This window comes from Phalangium opilio, unplaced genomic scaffold, assembly GCF_054372755.1.
Source record: "Phalangium opilio isolate 3A_F unplaced genomic scaffold, DU_Popi_V2 ptg000079l_1, whole genome shotgun sequence".
In the NCBI taxonomy this organism is placed as follows: domain Eukaryota; kingdom Metazoa; phylum Arthropoda; class Arachnida; order Opiliones; family Phalangiidae; genus Phalangium; species Phalangium opilio.
In genome coordinates, this window is record NW_028324187.1 from 8,442,037 (window position 1) to 8,461,570 (window position 19,534).

General features: G+C 38.0%; 1 protein-coding gene across 6 annotated transcripts in view; it reads right to left on the bottom strand.

The window, feature by feature from the left end:
* Positions 1-19,291, bottom strand: part of LOC149654691 (uncharacterized) — a 226,509-nt gene extending 207,218 nt beyond the window's left edge. For 2 of the 6 annotated variants that reach the window (XM_089846267.1, XM_089846268.1), the window contains exon 1: positions 18,455-19,285. In XM_089846267.1, coding sequence (XP_089702393.1) covers positions 18,455-18,694 — 240 coding nt within the window. In that variant the 5' untranslated portion in view covers positions 18,695-19,285. Of the gene's footprint in view, positions 1-18,454 lie in introns of all 6 variants that reach the window. The other 4 variants (XM_089846269.1, XM_089846266.1, XM_089846271.1 and 1 more) reach the window with 4 other exon arrangements.
* Positions 19,292-19,534: the final 243 nt, after the last annotated feature.

Sequence of the window (19,534 nt, forward strand, 5' to 3'; positions counted from 1 at the left end):
AGATCGCAAACAGAAGGCTTTCATTGACCTCCCCAGTGTACCTTGCTGACATTCTAAATTATTATTTCTATTCTCATTTGGAAATACTGAGACCTTACAACACGCAGATACTATGAAAGCAACTTATACCTTTCTGTACTTGTTTTTACGTGGGACCCGAGGAGTCAGAAATCACACGAAAAAAAATTCTTAATAACGTTTCAAAACTGCAAAACCTGACTTTCTAGGCAACGTTGAGATGACTACTCTTAGAAAGAAAGAGAGAGGTCTTTTCTTCTAGTTTCTGCTCAAAGCGAACTAACAGGATCCGATAATGGCCAAGATATTTTTCATCCCAGCTTTTTTGGAGAATGTCTTCCAAGTTTTTTTTCCAAAATTTTTTTTTAAAAGAAAGATTTTACTGAAAATGAGTTCCTAGAGCTTGCTCGGTATCTTCTCTAGATGATTTGACTTCTCAGTCTATGAACCTATCTGTGAAGTCGAACCACCTGTAGTTAATAACGTTGTCAGCTTTTGGATAGTGTATCATTCTCTAGTGATTTCTATTCGCCGATAATGATTGTGAATTGATATATTTTTGGGTGTATATACTATATATTTTTTTGAGATCGTGCATGCATGGAACTGTGGAGAACTTTGACCTCTTCATGGTTCAATTCATGATTAGTTTTTATTTAAGTTCCTATATATATTTTTTGGGGATTGTGGGTAAAAAGGTGAATAGGCAATTGTGAGAGGTATTTTATTTTAAAAATGGGCGAGTGTCATTTTATTGTTGCGAGAGAAAGTAACCCAAGATGGCGCCCCCCTCGCCTGTTGTGTTTGCTTGTCTTCAGGAATTAATGAAGTGGTCTATTGCTGACTATAAACTTAGTTCGTAAAAATATACGCAACCATCCAAATCCTATTCAGTTTCGGCCTGTCAAACACTACTTACATCAACAACGTAACTCTAATAAGAGTCCTATTACATCCTTTACAATTTTATAGCGTAGTGATTTTTATGAAAAGGTATTTAAGTTATTTAATGAGCGTTTTAAGAGAAAAGGGGGGGGGGGAGTCACTAGATACCTAGTAAAAGTAATCGCTCCCATGAACCCGAATGCAAGCTGCTAAGCCTTGGCTATAGCTACCCCTGTAGGCGCGTATACGTTCCTCGCGTCACCAGTCAAGGAAAGCGTGAAAAGGCGCGCAACATTGGTTGAATAACTCTCGCTCTGTGCCGGTGAGCAGTTTCGCACAATGAAACGCACTGTCATATATAGTCAAGGAAGCCAAGGCCCATACTGCTATTTATCTATCAGAAAGGAATACAGGGGGTTACTTCGTGTACGTTTAGATGTAGATTACTGGAAGTAGAAACATTTCAAGTGAAGAGATACGCGTGTCTCAGTTTTTGGTACCTGCGCTGTAGGGTTTTGTATCACGATTCACGAGAGTGCGCAAAGACGGGGATACTGAGAGGGGGAACCTACCAAATGGCACGGTTACGTCATGCAACGTCACGTTAAGTTCCTCGCATGCTAAATAACAAAATGGGCAGGGGTTGGAGCTAAGACTCAATAGGGAGCTAACAGTTCTGACCCTGAAACGATGGTCACACCCTTTTCTATCTCTTACTGGAGTTTCATCCCCCCCTAACGGTTGGAAACAGTATTCAACGCGCAAAAATAAATTCCAACCAGAGAGGGGGGTACTGCGTGACGTCAGACTATCTCTTCCCCCTAGCCAGTTGTTAGCTCCCTATTGTTAATCGTCTCTTTTCCTATAGGATAAGTCTGTTACTTCGTGTAACAGACTTCTGATGAATATAGGAAGGTTACGTATTGCGGGGGAGGGTGAGTGAGAATGGGTGGATATGCCAGGAATTCAAATAAAATTACACAAAAGCTCGCGTCCTGGACGGTGAATATTGTACAGGAAAGGCGGCATTCCTTTTCTATAGTGGGTATCCATTAACGCGCCCTTTTGAGCAGAGAGTAGTGCGTAGTGTGTACACCATCGGGGGGAAAAGGAGAGATAGAATGGGTTTACTATCGCCCGAATTCGAGCTTGCGAATCCAAAACGCGTATCTCCTCCCTGTGTGTGTAGCCTATACCTTGTACCCTGATAAAAACGTTTTATGAACAAGGGAATGAAGACCTATCAAAACATCGGACCAATATAAGATTTAATTTGAACTTCGTATTACTATTACTAAAGAGTTCCAGCATAAGTTTATAAGTGATATGTTCCTTCCATAAGTATGACGACACTTATTATACTTCGTAATGCTACTGAGAGTCTTACATCTCGAGATAACTAGTTCGAGTGAACGACGGAAGCGACGTGAATTGAAGTCCTACACTCGGTGGTTAATTTTGCAGGACTTAATTCCATCTAGGTCCTATTTAGTCTGCATTACTAAGCCTTTGACAGCGCCCCAGTCACCCTGAGGCGTTGTCGCTTTACCCTGAATCTACGACCTATCTCACTCACTTCATGACAAGCTCCAGTTTCTAAGTTACCAGAGATTAACAAACTTATGGATTACATATCTTATGAACTTATGGTTTCATGAAAGAAAAATAAAATTTGAGTGTCCTTGAACATCCATCCAATAAACCTCGTACACCTATTATTATTATCATGGGTACAATTTAACAAAAACACCGTAGCTAGGCGAAACCGTATATTATTTGGCTTATGGGAGGAGCTGGTGGAAACCTTATAAAAATTCGTTCCCGGTACTCGACGCGAGATGTACCCAAGTGTACCACCGTGGGCGCCCGCTCATATCACAACTGAATTCTGTCTCTATATACAGTCTAAATGACTCAGGGAGTCGCTGGGTTCAGCCTGTAAACCCTGCTGCAATACGGCACCGTACCGAATTTTCACCGGTTGGTTCTGCCGTGGGTAATCTAGCTAGGGTGGAGTGTAACTTCGCGGGGCGAGATGGTGCTTTATATCAAGGGAATGGACACTTCTTTTGCATACTTAATTTCTATGTATGTTATAACCATTTTGAAACACACCATTGCGTGGAAACTGTTCCACCGTTCCGCATGTATGTTTTATAAACGCGTATGCCATGTGTCAAATTTGTGTTTTACCCAACCAATGGCCTCTAAGTTTTTAAAACGATAGTACCATCGTCCTGTTGCTATAGTTACAGCGTCGCACGCTTTCTGGAGGATACGTCATATACCCATGGAATTTTCCTTTTTAAATTAAACGCAAGAAGCCTTTGTGTCACGTGACCTATGCTATTTTCCCATAGAACTAACCAAAGCGGTACCAAACATGGCCGCCCACTGCCAAAGCCATAAGCCAAGCCAGAGACGATTACCTAGGCACTGACGTCACAACTGAGATAGCTCTATAGAGTGCTGTCAGATGCGCCGGTGTGACGTCACCCATGCTGTTTTCCCATAAAGAAAAAACGGTAACTGTCATGGCCGCCCATTGCTAAAGGCAGACTCGTGACGTTTAACCTTGAATCTGACGTCACAACTGACAGCACTCTATAGAGAGCTTTCAGATGGGATAGTAGTACGTCACACCCTCCCAAATCTTACCGCTGTTCAGGTAGCCATATTGGGTGGTCTCAACTTCATTCCTGCTTTAAACCCACCAATATGGCAGCGTAAATTATGTCATGATGAGTCTCCAACTGAAAGCTCTCTATAGTCCTAGATTTAGACACTGGTTAAGACGTATTATAAACTTAGTAGACATTATATATACTTATGATAACACCTAACTGAGAAACGAAGCAGGGAGTCTTATGTCTTTTATTAGTTTCTGTCAAAAAAGTTAGCAACTATAGCAGACTTGGGGGGAAACTATACGCCGTTTACAAAAGCCATAGCTATATCCATGTTGGCTCTTTTTTAGGCTAACAGATTTTTTGGAGCGCTTTAGCAGCTGGCGTTCGTACGTTCCGTCAAGCTTCTTCCTCTTCATCTTCTCTCTCCCGAAGTCCCCGCCGCTTCTCTATTTTCCCTCGACAAGCAGCCAACTATGGCTAATCAGTGACATTTGGGGAACCCCGCGAACCATCCGCCAATAACGCTTTTAAAACGTTCAAAAAAGAAATATCTTGCCGCGTTCCCGGGTTTATTGGTCTGATAAGTTAAGCTGGAAGGCTTGACTTTATTCCAGATCACGTGATAGATCCTTATTTAATTTAGCACGATTAATTTTGAAATTCAAAAACAAAGGCTTAACGAGTATTAAAGTACGCCTAAAGCACGTGATATTTCATGTTGTAAAAGCGCGCGGAATCAAACAAAATTCAAACTAGGCTTAACAATTATAAGTTGAAAAAGAGCCCCGAGCTTCTGCTTATTATTTTTAACTTTTAACCCTTATGCAATTCTTCTATTTTTGATTAAACTCTATTAATTTAGGCTTAACAAATATTCCAAATTAATTAATTGGGCTACCAATCGTTGTAATAACCGCAACTACTACAACAAATTTTATATGCTAAAAAAGCTATTCCGTACTACCGACCGTATTCGAAAGAAACCACGTGACACTACACTACCCTACCAATTGTTAAAACATGGATGAAGGATGCGCGTGCAAAACATTAGACGCTCTACAGGATGTGCAACTCCCTATACTAAAAAGTAGACAAGTCGATACTAGCGCCGCCTGGCTACCAGCGCTGGAAGCCCTCGCGGGAAAAATAAAAAATACAGGACATAAGAAAAAAACAACTGTTTTGCTTCTAGCACGTGACGCTAAGGAAAAAAAATAGACGGTAGCGCGTGTTTTTTTTCTCGTGTCCAGTATTTTTTATTTTTCCCGCGAGGGTTTCCAGCGCTGGTAGCCAGGCGGCGCTAGTATCGACTTGTCTACTTTTTAGTATAGGGAGTTGCACATCCTGTTGAGCGTCGAATGTTTTTCACGCGCATCCTTCATCCATGGTTAAAATTTCAAAATTTTAAAACCAAGGCTTAAGGTAAATTAATCATAACATTCTTCGCGGGTTTCAATATGGCTCGCTCGTCTTGTTTCTATATTATATAGAACGGAGTCGAGATGGGTGCAGTGTACGCCCTCTGATTTCTTTTCTCCCGCACTTTTCCTCTCTCTCTCTTGGTTCATAATCTGTCTCAACTGTTCACTTCATTTCTCTTCCGTTCGTCCCCGTTTAATAACAAGTACCTTAAACGCTTGACGCCTTTGCCGGGCCGAGTTCTTTCAAATTTCATTTGGCCCATCAAGTCAAAACTATTCCCTCTCTGTCCCAATAGAATTATATCTAGATCCAAGTCCCTAGCTCTCCCCTCTCCTTAAAAAAACCCACGCAAATACTCTCTTTTTCTCTTAATGTAATTATATTTTTACTTCACCATCCCGAGGACAACCTTTTCTCTCTCTCTCAGTCTCTGATGACTGGCTTTTCTGTCCTAACTGAGTGGTCCCTGACTTCTGTTCAAGGTGTACTTAAAAGGGGACCTTCAAGAAGTTTTAGGCCTATTTGTCTTTAGATGAGCTTCAAAATATCAGGAGTACATAAAAACCCGGGGGTTTTTATGTACTCCTGAAAATATTAATGAAACTCATTAAATATTACTTTGTCTTTATTATAATTATTTTTTTAACTGATTTTCAAAGTTGATAATATTAGACCTAAAATGGGCCAAAATGCGTAACGTGGCTTCTAAAATTTTATTCGCTTTAAAATTAGGCTCAAAATATTAATGAAACTCATCAAATATTACTTTGTCCTTATTTTTTTAACCGATTTTTAAAATTAGATCTAAAATATTGGAAAATAGGTCAAAATGCGTAATAAATTATAGATACTGGTTTTTTAAACTATTTTCTGTTAAAAAAGTACTAAATTTCATTCTGAAAATTGTAACCAGCGAAGAAAGCGGTGGTTTTAAGCGCGGCGAAAAAATTAATTTAAATATGAAATTTTTATGGTTAATTATTTAATAAGGGTAAGGTAATTAATATCTCAAACTAATTTTAATTTTTAAATTAATTAACGACAAATAATAACGTCTAAAATTAATTATAATCTTAAATAATTTTTTTCTATGTCAATTTTTAGATTTGGAAGTTCAAAACTGGCACTTGAAGTACAACACTTGGTGGACTATTCTTGGATATGATTACGATTGGATAAGTCTTAATTATTATTATTTATTCACACAATTATGCCCAAGCCTCAAGGTGTCAACTTTATTTAACCTATCGCACAATTACCTAAACTATTTTGACCTATCCCTTAGATGATTTAAGTGCACCTTTAAGGGTTATTTTTTGTCTCGTTTTCCGTGATACGTTTCATTAATGGAAATAACTGGTCTCGCTAGGGAGATTTGGGATTGGGACAACCAGCTAAGTGTTTCGTGTATACCGTTCTCATCAGAGAGGTTTTTCTCTGACACTTGGCGTGTGTGTACCGAACTCATTTCCATCAAGGGGGGTTTTGGCGCAAATTAATCGGGGGTATTTATACGCCAATGTGCGTGAAGTAGGTTACTTGAAGTATAGTCGCCCAAACGTTTGAAATAAACGTGAATACATAAAGGGGTAAAGAAAAAAGTAATCTAGCTTTGAAAGGAAATTGTGAAGTTGGTCTACTCGATCTACTGCAGTTCGAGGGGTCCGATATTTGTGCGAAATCTCTGAAAAAAATCATGAAATCTCTGACCAAATCACGAAATATTGTAGAATAATCAACGAAGTCTTGGAAAAGTCCTGAAATCTCTGAAGAATAAACCGAAATTTCTTGATAAAACCCATAATCTTTAAAGATTTAACCAAAATCTCTTGACAAAACTCATAATCTCTGAAGAATTAACGAAATCTCTTGACAAAACCCTACAATCTTTAAAGATTTAAGCGAAATCTCTTGACAAAATCCAACAATCTTTAAAGATTTAACGAAATCTCTTGACAAAACCCCATAATCTTTAAAGAATTAACCGAAATCTCTTGACAAAACCCCATAATCTTTAAAAAATTTACCAAAATCTCTTGACAAAACCCCATAATCTTTAAAGAATTTACCAAAATCTCTTGATAAAACCCCATAATCTTCAAATATTTAACGAAATCTTTTACAAATTATTGAAATCTCTTTTAAATTCTGACAAAAAAAAACAATCAGGAAACATTGGAAGAAATCGCGTTTGAGTAATGTTAGACCCCTCATTTGAACTTCTCTCATACTTTGAGTGCCTCCATCCTGAAGTTTTTAGAGATATGAAAATCTCCAAATATTTTTTTCCTTCCGGTTTTTTTTTTCTTGAGCTAAACCTTGTAAAGAGTCTCAGCAAAAAAAATCAAGCTAGGCCTAGGCCTAGAAAAAAAAAAAAAAATACACGCATCTCGATCCCTTTTCTCATTTTCATAGAAAGATGAAACGAAAGAGATACTTCTTTGCTTTTGTTGAAGAAACAAAGCATCTCATCCTCTTTCTAGCAACTCTTCAAGCTCTTCTTCTTCGGTTACTTCCTTCCCCCCTAGTAAATACGCCATCTTGTTCCCCCCCTCCCCTTAGAGGTAGGTGTATGGTCTACGAAACAGTGTAATCCAGAAACCGTAAAAATCGTTGCTCATGCATCTTTGTAAATACGTATAATTACTGTTTTAAGTCTCGTGTAGATTTTCACAACAACGAAAATCGGTTGTAGAATTAGACAATTAGTTAAATCTATGATGATATAACTATACTATACTTGTCTGACCCCCAAGATGGCCACCAAAATTTAAAGTGACCTCTTACAGGGTTGGGTGTTATCAAGAAGCGATATCTATAGTTTACTAGGGAGAAGGTATAAGATGCCTAAGTATTCGCGAGTGCCATAGTCCCAGTCCCCCTTTCAAAATACAAGGGGGGGACGTAAAAGGAGGCCGCCGGGCTATTTCGCTGCCTCTCCTCAGTCGGAAAATACAAGTAATTTTCGTTATCATTCGCGTCGCGCTGACGTGAGTTTTCAAGAACCAATGAGATGCTGGCTGGTTGTAATTTAGAGGCGGCAGGGATTAACCTACTACGTTTGGACTGGAGATAAAGAGCTAGAAATGCGGATGAATGAATTTATACCTTCTCCCTAATAAACTAGATATCACTTCTTGGTTAAATCTATGATGATATAACTATACTATACTTTTCTGACCCCCAAGATGGCCGTCGTGGTTTAACACCAAAATTTGAAGTGACCTCCTACAACAGGGCTTAGTGTTATGAATCGGTAATATTAGGAATAAATACAGCTTATAGGATTGTGGTATAAAATCTAGGCCTAACCCTAAATATTAAAAATCTAGAATAACTGTATTCCACTTCGTGCTGGTAGATGATATAACGTTTCGATTGAATGAAAATGATGGCGTGCGCTGCTGAGGGAGCCCAAAAAGAAGAATGGGTATTCCATTTAAGTAACGTTTTTAGTCACATGGGACGCGAAAAGGAAATCGCAGAGAAAATGTTCGGAATGATTCTATAGGGACGCCAAATGAAATAAGAAAGGATGATCCTTTTTGCTTCTTCCTCAGTTCGGAATCTTCTACCCTATATCTTTTTATTCTGTATTAGAATCCAACCTTAGAGAGGGTTTATATATTTTATATATCATAAAAATAGGGTATTTTTATTGAGAAAAGTAGCGAAATTCAAGGCGCGCCTTTGCTATACTAATAGTTGTAATTTATTCATGATAGCATAAGTTTATAAGTGATATGTTCTTTCCATAAGTATGACACGCTTCGTAGTGCTACTGAGAGATTCAGCTCGAGATAACTAGTTCGAGTGAACGACTGAGGCGACTTGATTGAAGTCCTACACTCGGTGGTTAATTAATTTTTCAGGACTTCCATTTAGGCCTAGTTAATATTTAGTCTGCATTACTAAGCCTTTGACAGCACCCCAGTCACCAGGCGTCCCTCGCTTTACTCTGAATCCATGACCTACCTCATTCAATCACTTCATGACTAGCTCCAGTTTCTTAGTTACCAGTGACAAACTTATGGAATGAACATTATCTTATGAAATTATGATTATACTAGGTAACTTAGTTAATATGTTCCATAAGTAAATTAAGGCTTGTAATAAGTCGTCGTAAACATCATGGGGTGGGAATTCAAATTTCTAAACCATTCTGTACGTTAAGTTACTATACTAGGACAGGAATTTAATGCAATTACCAAGTACGCACGTTAACGCGAAAGTTTTCGTTGTCGGAGACTCGGAAATGACACTTTACGGCCATATAATAAAAGTATGTGTCCATAAAAAGAAACTTGCGACGGACGACGCGCATAGTTTAGGAAGTTATTCGTCCAACATCTAATTTCTTTATTTTTTGTGGTCACGAGCCCAGATAAAATTATGACCGTCGTTTCGACGTACTTTTTCATCAACCAAGAATGTTATTTCGTTATATATATATATATCAGTTATGCGCTTAAATCAGGGCCGTAATACGCAGAAATTATGTAAGAAGTTTAGCTACGGGTATCTTGGGCCGTTTTAAAAATACAAGTTGCATGCATCAGCTATTTCTACCAGGAAAAATAAATGTAGACCGGTTAGTATGGTTATTCCTATTGAACGCATTATTCGACTGTTCCCGAAGGATCTTAGGTTCCCTGGTATAGGGCTAATGGTGCATTGGAATTCTTACTGCAACCTAAATCAATTGATTTTAAACCTTTTTATTTTTTTGTAACCTTTTATGGGACGTAGCGTGTTCAAAGAAACGATATTTTATCAGAATAGCTCCTCCTAGTTCTAGTAACCTTTTAAATTTACCGTCTTCCATGCAAGCTAGCCTTCCCTTAAATATCCCTTTTGTAAAATTACGGAACTTCCGTGGGGATATTCACTGTTTAGGGGGTCTCCCTTGCCCCACTCAAAATGGTCATAGAAGTAGAACACTTTCGACTCAAAATTGCTTGCCCCACTGTACTTCGGCACTATAATTACCCTTTATGGAACACCCTGACCCTGTATGTTGTTATTTCCATGGATAGTTAGGTACAAGGGAGTGAATAGCACCTCGAGGGGGGGAAGAGACATTACGTAGTAGTTTTCAGAGACCGTCGTCGTCAGTAGTAGTTCAAGATTTTCGTTTTCGTGTCCGTAGAAAGTTGCAGGAAAAATCCATCGAATATAAAAAATGCTACCGGATTGAACGGAAGAATGGACCTTGACGAATGACCGGCGAATCCCGCCCGTCTGCCCCGGGGGGGGGGAGGTAAGGGGAATATAGAAGAAAATGGCTGGCGTGCGTACCAACCAGCTAGCTATAGGACCATCCAGGGAAAGAAGCGACTTTAGTCGTCTTGGACGAACCATTTTTTATCGGAAGAAACACGCGAAAAATAGCGAGAAAGCGCGGAGAAGACAGGATACCGTTTCCGGGACCCGTTCCAGTCTATACGGTGGTATGTTTGGCGTTGGGATACACTGCGGACAAGAGGGGACAGTTGACGCGGTCACTACCACCCAACTATTCTAAAAACGAAAATGTCATTTGCTTTCCTCCCACTCCTTCACCTTCAGGGACAAAACAGTCGGGGATGTTGACTTATGAATCTTTTTAGTCCATGGACTCTGTAAGAGAGAGATCAGGTCCAAATTGGACTGGAAATGGCACATGCAGAGGAGTTATGTTCAAGACATTCTTAAAATAGATAATACGTAGTTTACAGACTAGGATTCATACCATTTACACAATTGAGGCCTGGCTTCTGACTCCACCAGTGAGTCAGGCCTAGCTCCTTGGGCAACACCTGAAGCTTGGCCTCCTTGTGTAAATGGTATTAATCCTCCTAGTCTGTAAACTATGCATAACAATCATTTAAGTATCTATTGAAAACGTTTTCTAACGTGTAAACCTCGGTACAAGGAAAGTAGAGATCACAAAAACAGGAACGAATAACAGTCTTAAACACATCTTTTTATTTATTTTTTTTCTTAACCCTAAAATAGAAATCTATCGTAGAATCACTTAGATGTCAATCCAAATATATATACAGGGAAATAAATATACTATATAAAGACCTCCGTTTGATCTATTCCAATACTCAACAAAGCCCTTTGTTCCTGTATACTGAATATTTTTCGCTATATGGCCTTTACGAGGAAGTAAACTTTGAAAATTCTTTGCCATTCAAATTTTATTTAAAAAAAATAAATAACTTCTTCATGGGTACAAAAATAACCATACATCACAAATAAATATGAAAAACTAACTAGATTCTAGAATAAAAAGGTTACCAAACTCAAACTGTTGATGATAAAAACACGAGGGTCTAACCACTATTGGTAACCATAGTTTTGTTACAAAAAGGGGACATTGGGACTGTTCTATCTTGTTCTATCTGCAACTGCAATCTCTTTGAAATAAAAAAAATATTTCTTTTATTTGCATAAATTTTAGCTTAAATTAAGAAAAACAAGATGATTTCAAATTAAGTCAAGTTGAAATATGTAAAGCAAAACAGATAAAAAAAGTGAAGTGGATTTCGGCATACATATATATAAAAGCTAAAATTAGCATATAAATAAAAGGTGCATTAATTAGCATTCTAATAATTACTCGGTCTCTAGCTGTCCATTAAAAAACCTTTTATTTTTGCTTTCTCTCAAAAGTTCTCTCTCTGCGCTAATTGCCATTAACTCCGTCCCCACCTTTTTGGATTCAAATGCTCATGGTTATTTAACAGACTGGTTATTATACTGCATACTTTCGTTGAAAACTTGAACCAGGTAAAATCATCTTACTCTCAATTTTTACCTTCGCGTTGTCCTTAACCTGACTCTCAAAAAACAACGTGGTTGAAAAACATTCCAACAACTTTTTTGTGATCATTATCTATTTTAATGCTCGGTCTTCCCACTTCTTTACTACGGTTGTGATGAAATTGTGGTTTGAAAAAATTACGTTTGTTTTTTAATTGGGATTCCAAAGATAAGACTTCTCGAGCACTAAGGCATTAATAGAGAGTTTAAGAAATTGGCGGGAAAGCTTTGGCGCGCGCTGGCTCTATGGCACGAGATCTTTCAAATTTGGCGGGAAAGCTTTGGCGCGCGCTGGCTCTATGGCACGAGATCTTTCAAATTTGGCGGGAAAGCTTTGGCGCGCGCTGGCTCTATGGCACGAGATCTTTCAAATTTGGCGGGAAAACGTGCACGTGCGCTCGCGCTCTATAGCACGAGATCTTTCAAATTTGGCGCGAATAAAATTATTACACGCACGTGCATATTTTAAATTTAAAGAAGGAAAAATTTAGCGCGTGAAAAAATTTCTTAAACTGTCTAACGCGCATTTCAAGAAACGCCAGTACAATAATATAATAGTACCAGATACTAATTACGTACGTAGCTTTGTATAAATTCTTTCTTTTTTTCTTTTTTGGTTCTTGATTTGAGGGGGAGAAAAAAGGGTATATATTTTATAATTGGTACTCTACCGACGGTAAGGTGATTTCAACCTGTTTTTTCCCAACGAATATGTTTCACTGTCTCGATCGACGCTGTGAGAAAATTTTTCGTTATTCTTTAATTAACAGGAGAGAAAAAAACGTTAAAAGTCATTTTAGTTTTCATTTAATTTCTTTTTTTTTCTTTAAGAATGGTTAAAAATTTGTTATAAATTGTCAGATTTTTTTTATTTCTTAATGATAAGTTTCCTTATGGGTAAATTTTTACACTGGTTACTAAGCGTTTTACGTTATTTGTTTTTAATTGGAAAATGGTTAAATTTTTAACTATTTTTAATGTATCGAACAAATAATTCTACATCAACAATAACCTTTGCTTCTAAATGCCATGAAAATACATTGATAAGCGCCATGTACCTGCAACGTAACAAGCGTTACAAACAGACAGATTGAGGAGTTATTTTCAGACAGACGGACAAAGTAGTTGCGTATTTACAATATTTAGTTCAACGATATCTCCGTTATACTACTAAATTGTAAATTTGAGAGTGGCATTTCTACTTTAATGCTAACGACCTTAGTATAATAGTACGTCTTACCAGTCAACCTTTGACCCTGGCTTTATTTGTTTACTTATTTATTTGTTTATTTATTCAAAGTCTGGTATCCTTATAACTTGCTTTCGTAAATTAGGAATAATAAATTACAGACTTTAATTACTAATAAGTTTCCTGAAAGATGGGATACCCAAAACTTTAATCATTGCAGGTATAATGGGAACCTTGAGGCGTAGAATTAAATAATTGTAATCCCAAATATTTATACCCCTATACCCGTTAATTTCATTTGTTTATTTCTTGACGCGTTTGTTGGCTTCGTTATCTCGAATTATATCTCATCTAACCGGTGTTTGTCTGAGCTAGAAACATCGTCTCATTTTCCCCCCCATTTGTGTCTAATTATTTTCAAGAACAGAGAATCTGTTTGTTTGTGATATGGCGAACTTCCAAAAGGTATCAGAGACTACCTTACTTTCTCGGGCCTAGAACCTCCTAGATTAGTAACGACAGACTCAAAAGGTAGTAACTCACATTTGCTTAGCCTAGAATAGACTGCAAACTGACTCTCAACAGAACCTTAAACAAACTTAAGCCTAAACAAACCCAACCCAGCTCAACCTAACCTAAGCCTAAATTTAAACTAACCTACCTAAGCCTAACACGGTATGAATACTTTATTTCTGGGATCTTCAGGATGCCGTCTTATCCCTGTTATGATCCTTTGCCTCTCACACCACGTAGTACGTCTCCTCAAAACTAGTCTACGATATTTTAAGGTCGTTTTTTGGGGTAACCCCTAACAGATGCGTGTACATTATACTCTACCCGGCTTGCTAAGCCTCGAATTTACTAACCCAAAACCGGTTATACATTAAGAAATAGGCACACCAAGCCACTGAAATACTACGATATGGCTAAAAAGTGCAGGCATCAATATTAGCCAGCTGATCTCAAACCAAACCCAGGGTATATCCTCATCATAGTTCACCGGACCCTGGTAATGGTATAAGGTGTACAAGCGATGCCCTATCGTAGCAGCTGATCTGCAAAGGTACCCCAAACAAACCAAGGCCCTAAACGACTCCCTGTTCCGCCTGTGTGCTGTGTTTAACAAAGGATTCGAGTTAACAGGGCCCGGGTGGAAAATAGGGTGATATTGGGCTTACTCGGTCGACACCGGAAACGGGACCCGGCGACGTACGTTCGAGTTCGTCTCACACGAAACAACACATCTTACGCATAAAGGAAGTAGAGAAAATCCTTCGAAATCCACTCTAAAAATACGCTAGAGTACCCCAGCTTAGTTCTAGAGTAGACTTATATCACTTGGAACTTGCAATAAGGTGTAAGGGAAGGTTTACCAGTAACACATTGGGAATTTTTTAATGATTTTTATGGTTAATAGTATTGAATGCTTAGTTTGGGATGAAACAGTATTGGAATAACAACCCCCCCCCCCATTCCCCGGATGTTATTGAAAGAGAGGCTGAAATGTCTGTAGTGATTACCGAATTAGAAATATTTTAGATATTCAAATTCCCTTTTTGGTTTTTATTTTTGGGTCCATTTTTAAATTGTCAACCTGACTTTCCCAGGCTTTTCCTGACATAAACAGACTTGCCCTATGATAGGTTAAGTTTGTGCCCTGACATAAACAAACTCACAATATGATAGGTTATATGTTCAGGTAAATAACCAAGTTAGAAGGAAAGGCATTTTAGCCTCACTTTAAACAGCTGTGGAACATTTCGTGGTTTATTAAAACGCAGGGAAAAATTCGTTGGTCGGGCGATCATATTTTGCGCCACGAAGAACCCCGCGGGCTAACAAACAGGAGATGTCGTTTATATTTAAAGAAAAAAGTCACCCTAAATTTTTGGGGGATTCCAAACTGCAGCAGCGTTATGGATGCAGTCAAGTTTTTATTTACATACGCCGTTTCCTGTACGGGACTAACCTTGAGTAATTGCTGCATTTAATGAAACTTAACTTTTCCATATTTAATCCCTGAGATCTACAGGGTGTTTCGAAAGATTGTGTCGATCGATTTTGAGTCCAAAAATCTAACTTCTATCACAAGGGACACCATTTACAAGTTATGTTCACCATAAGTTTGTCTCTCTGTAGCATTTGTGGGTAGTGTCATACTTATGGAAGGAACATATCACTTATAAACTTATGATACAACCAACTTTACTTCGTTCCTATAACTACCCTTTTTGAAACACTCTGTACAGAAAGGTAGTGGTAGGAAATTTACGTAGACTTCTGTGGTTAAATAGTTCATTAGTATATCGTTTAAATCGATAATTTTTATTATATTTTTCGGATCCAAGCATTTTATATCTTAACTTTTAAAAGATAGATTTTGACATACTTCCGGTGCATATTTTGATGATGTAGTTGGCTTCGCGATAACTTCAGGGATTTAGGGAAATGATACAGAGACATATGTTATAGGTTTAATTTTGCCCCAGGTAGAAATAAATAAATATTTCTGCAATTACAAACATATACCAATCTTTAGATTAAAGTGCATTCCCCTAAGGGAAATTAAAGAAAAGTAAAAATCAATCTCAACTTAATATGACGATAGCAGTAAGATAAAGTCCCTAAATTTCAGGTCCATTTCGTATAGTTGGAACAAGATAACTTGCACTAAACCAAAGCTGAACGCAAATTTCTTAACACAACACAACAAAACAAAGGGATCCCGTCCGTTTTGTAATTGTGATACTATCCCTTTAATAAATACCTTTGCATATTTACGTCTTGTATCATAATCAAATGGAGCGGAAAAAGGGAAGGTTTAAAATAAAAAATAGAAACTAAAATATGCGCGTCAAATTAGAACTTCCCATCCCAAATTATCTTTTTAGCATTTTTTTCTCTTTCTTTTTAAGTTTTAAAGCGAGAATTTTAAATTTAGAAAGCTGCTACAGGGGGGAAAGAAGTAACTTCATTATCGTTTGAAGTATGTTGTTTCCATGTAGAATGCGCTGAAATCTAGCGAACGTACTTGGGGTAGGTATCGGTTGAACGATCATATGATCACGAATCCTAATTTGTAAATTTTTAAAGTTAAAAATTGTCTTGTTTCTTTTATCCCTAAAGGCATTTTGTGTTAATTTATACATGTTGTTCGTTATTAGAACCCATTGTTTTTTTACTAATGGTTATAGAATTGTTATACGTTTTGAATTGTTTTTATACTTATAATATTTAAGGTGGATTAGCTAGCTAATCGACGGGTTAAGGTCCTTTTCTTTTAATACCTTATATAATCGATAATTTCAAAATAAAACTTAATCACTGACTTTTTTTCTTATCAAATGAAATCTTACAACAAATCCCTCCGAGTAAGATTCCATCAGATAAGATTAAGGGTTCGCGGCAGTACATACCGACTGACTGACTGATCAAAACTCGTAAGTCGAAAAGTCCGAGGCTAAATTAGAAATGATTTTGAAAGCGACTCGCGTGCCTTCGAACCATTTTCTTAGAAATATTAACTGCCTGGAAGACGCAGGATCCATTCCAGAGTTTCTTTTCGAGCGAGCTCATCTCGATTTTCTGGGAAAAGTTCATCCCTTCTAAACGCAATGCAACTTACAGCGTGGTCGAGATCGGGTTGCTTAGTAACATTTTGAATATCGCCGTAATGTTGATGAAAGAATTAGGTATGGTAAATTTCAGACTATTGAAACTGATGCAGGGATTGTGTCATAATTTAGTTCCTAATAATTAGTAATTAAAATTTTAATCGATAAATACTTGGTATTATTGTAGACTCGAGTCTGCAATTTAGTATACACGCATTTCTCCGTATTCAGTCTCGCGAATTTTTTGACAATTTAACCAAGCATTACTACTTTGATCTCCTCCACACTATAACAGAACGATATACTCTGGGATGAATCCAGGAATTTATTTAATGTATTTAAGAATATTACCTAACATTACTTCCTACATAACCCTAGTTATTCATGACACGAAATATTCAAAGATGAAAGTAATAATTTCATGGTATAATAAGCAAAGAGGAAATGGACTTATATTAAAGTTAGGTGCAGTGTATGATGTCGGGGGCATGGATATAGGTCCCAAAGATACATCCCTTATGTACCGTCCTAAATGGACTCTGGTTAGATATAGCTGGCCAGTCGAGATGTTGATGGCGAATTCGGTAATGACTTATGACGGCTAGGCCGTGATGTGATGTGATGCCTTCCATTTCTCTTTTGGGAGTTCCTCCAATTCTCCGGACGCATCTTTAGACTATAAGCTTGGTTTCCAATCAAAACGGATATGGCCAAGGAGGCCCAAACGTTACTGACTGTATACCATGATTTGACAAAACGAGTTAACTCCATAGAATGTGAAGTTATCAAGAAGGTTTAATAGGGTAATTTGAAAGGTGTGTGTGGTCTGGAATCAATCTAAGTCGGTCCCCTTTTTATAGAGTACAAACCCATATAGGTTTGAATTAGATTTCTTGACTGTTTAACTAGAGGTTTTCCTTGGATGTCCTTCATTCATTTTAGAGGCATGCACTAAAAGTAGTTTGTCAATGTTAGGAGCATATTTTTATGAATCTAGCTATCCTTGATGCATATGATAAGTATATTTACAAACAACAAATGTAAGCTAGGTCCTAAAATCGACGTATTGGACCATGCACGTCGATGGAAGTACGGTTTCAAAAGGATGGAGCGTTAATGCATTTTGCCAAAATTATTTCCCCGTGTCCAGTTTGGCTTGGTATATATTATATATCGTATACATGTATACACATCCTAATGGATAGACGATATTTATACCCTGATATAAATTTCGGCTTCATTTCCTAATGGTCTACACAGCTAGACCCTCTCCATCAATTTGGCTTGACGTTGCTAGCCACAGTGATATAGCTTACCAAGATTTTCTACGTATATACACACATACATATCCTTACATTCGTACAGAGTTATTTGATGTAAATGGTTTGGATAGTTCTTAATCAAACTATGCACCAAGTTCGCAGGTACGTCTGAGGTTCTGCGGACTTCTGGAGACCAATCAGTGATCAAACTGTTAACTTTGTATTTCAGGAATATTTATAAATACTTGTTTACTATCAGTATTAACCATTTCGTCCAATAACTATGCCGTACAAATCTCCATCTTTAACCAGATTATATAACCCTAATACAACATAGAGTGGTTTGCCATTGGTTTGTCGCTAAATGTTGTAAAGATACGCATTAAGACGCTATCCGATGATAACTGTATACAACTTCGTCTATTAAGATTCATGATGTTTCCGGTGCGCTTTGCAAACTACTGCATATAACTCTATTGAATAATTTCTCACTAAATTCAACTTCCCCGATATGGATCGCGTAACGCTAATTATTACGAGCTTTGAAGTTAAGCCTTTTTTAGAAAAATATCCCAAAAACATTTTAAATTTCTTTTCTATACGGTTTTAGAAAGGTCAATTTACCCCATTTGCCTTTGGTCGAACTTTGTAGATTTCCTCCGGTTGAGTACGTGGTCCATGAAGGTCAACGTAAGTCGTACCAGCAGTGACCGAAGGGTGAACTTGACCCCGATTTGCCGGTCCTGTAATGCTCCATACGTGACAATTCTCGTTTGTCGCGGCTGGTGCCAATGGGCTTTGACCCAACGAGACTGTACGCACGTTCTTTAGAGACGAACCCTCGTTATTAGAGACTTTCGGCATGTTTCCCGATTGATATTGAAGGTGATTAATTAATCCTTGAATTGTTCAATTAAACCGCGTTAATCGCGACTTCACAAACGCACCATGCTTAACTATAATTAAATTTTCATTTGGCACACTTTAAACAACTAATTTCGAATGTTATCCCGTTCTGTTTTTTTTTGGTACTATGAACTGATTCGAATCCAGCTACTACCTTTTCAAATCAGGATAATTGTATCCCTGGTTTTTAAAACCTTTCGGACAATGCACTGTCCCCAATAATGACTTGGTCACAGATGCACAAACACTGAACTGCTCAGGTTAACTCCACGCTAAACCACAATCTCACTTTACCTATAACCTACCCCGGAGTCACCTCCCACCCGGGATGGTTTAACAGTAAACACAAACACGCGTCACAGACACAACGGATAAATATGGTAGAGAGACAATTGTGGTGTAACAATTCTCGAACCCAAGGTTATAACTTTACCGGTGGCCTCAACCTCGCGTTACCGTCCGTACTGAAGCAAGTCCACCTCGCTTCTGAGTTGAGTTTGTATACCGGGTTTTGAATGGGGTGGATTCTAGCCAAAACCTTGCGTAAGAGAGAGAGAGAGAGAGAGAGAGAGATAGAACTCAACCGTGCCAACTGGCAAAGCGCCTCCGGTTTTCATTGCGGCCCTTGAGGAACTTTGTTGGAAAAAGGTTCAAGCACGAGGCAAGCGACATCTACCAACGACCAGACCAGGGAGGGCTGGGTGACAATTACTTTCTCTGGGGCGACTGCCTTCTCTCAAGTGGAACAGAGTACACGGAACCTTTGTTTTCCACTTTAGCTACCTACCACTTCCAACC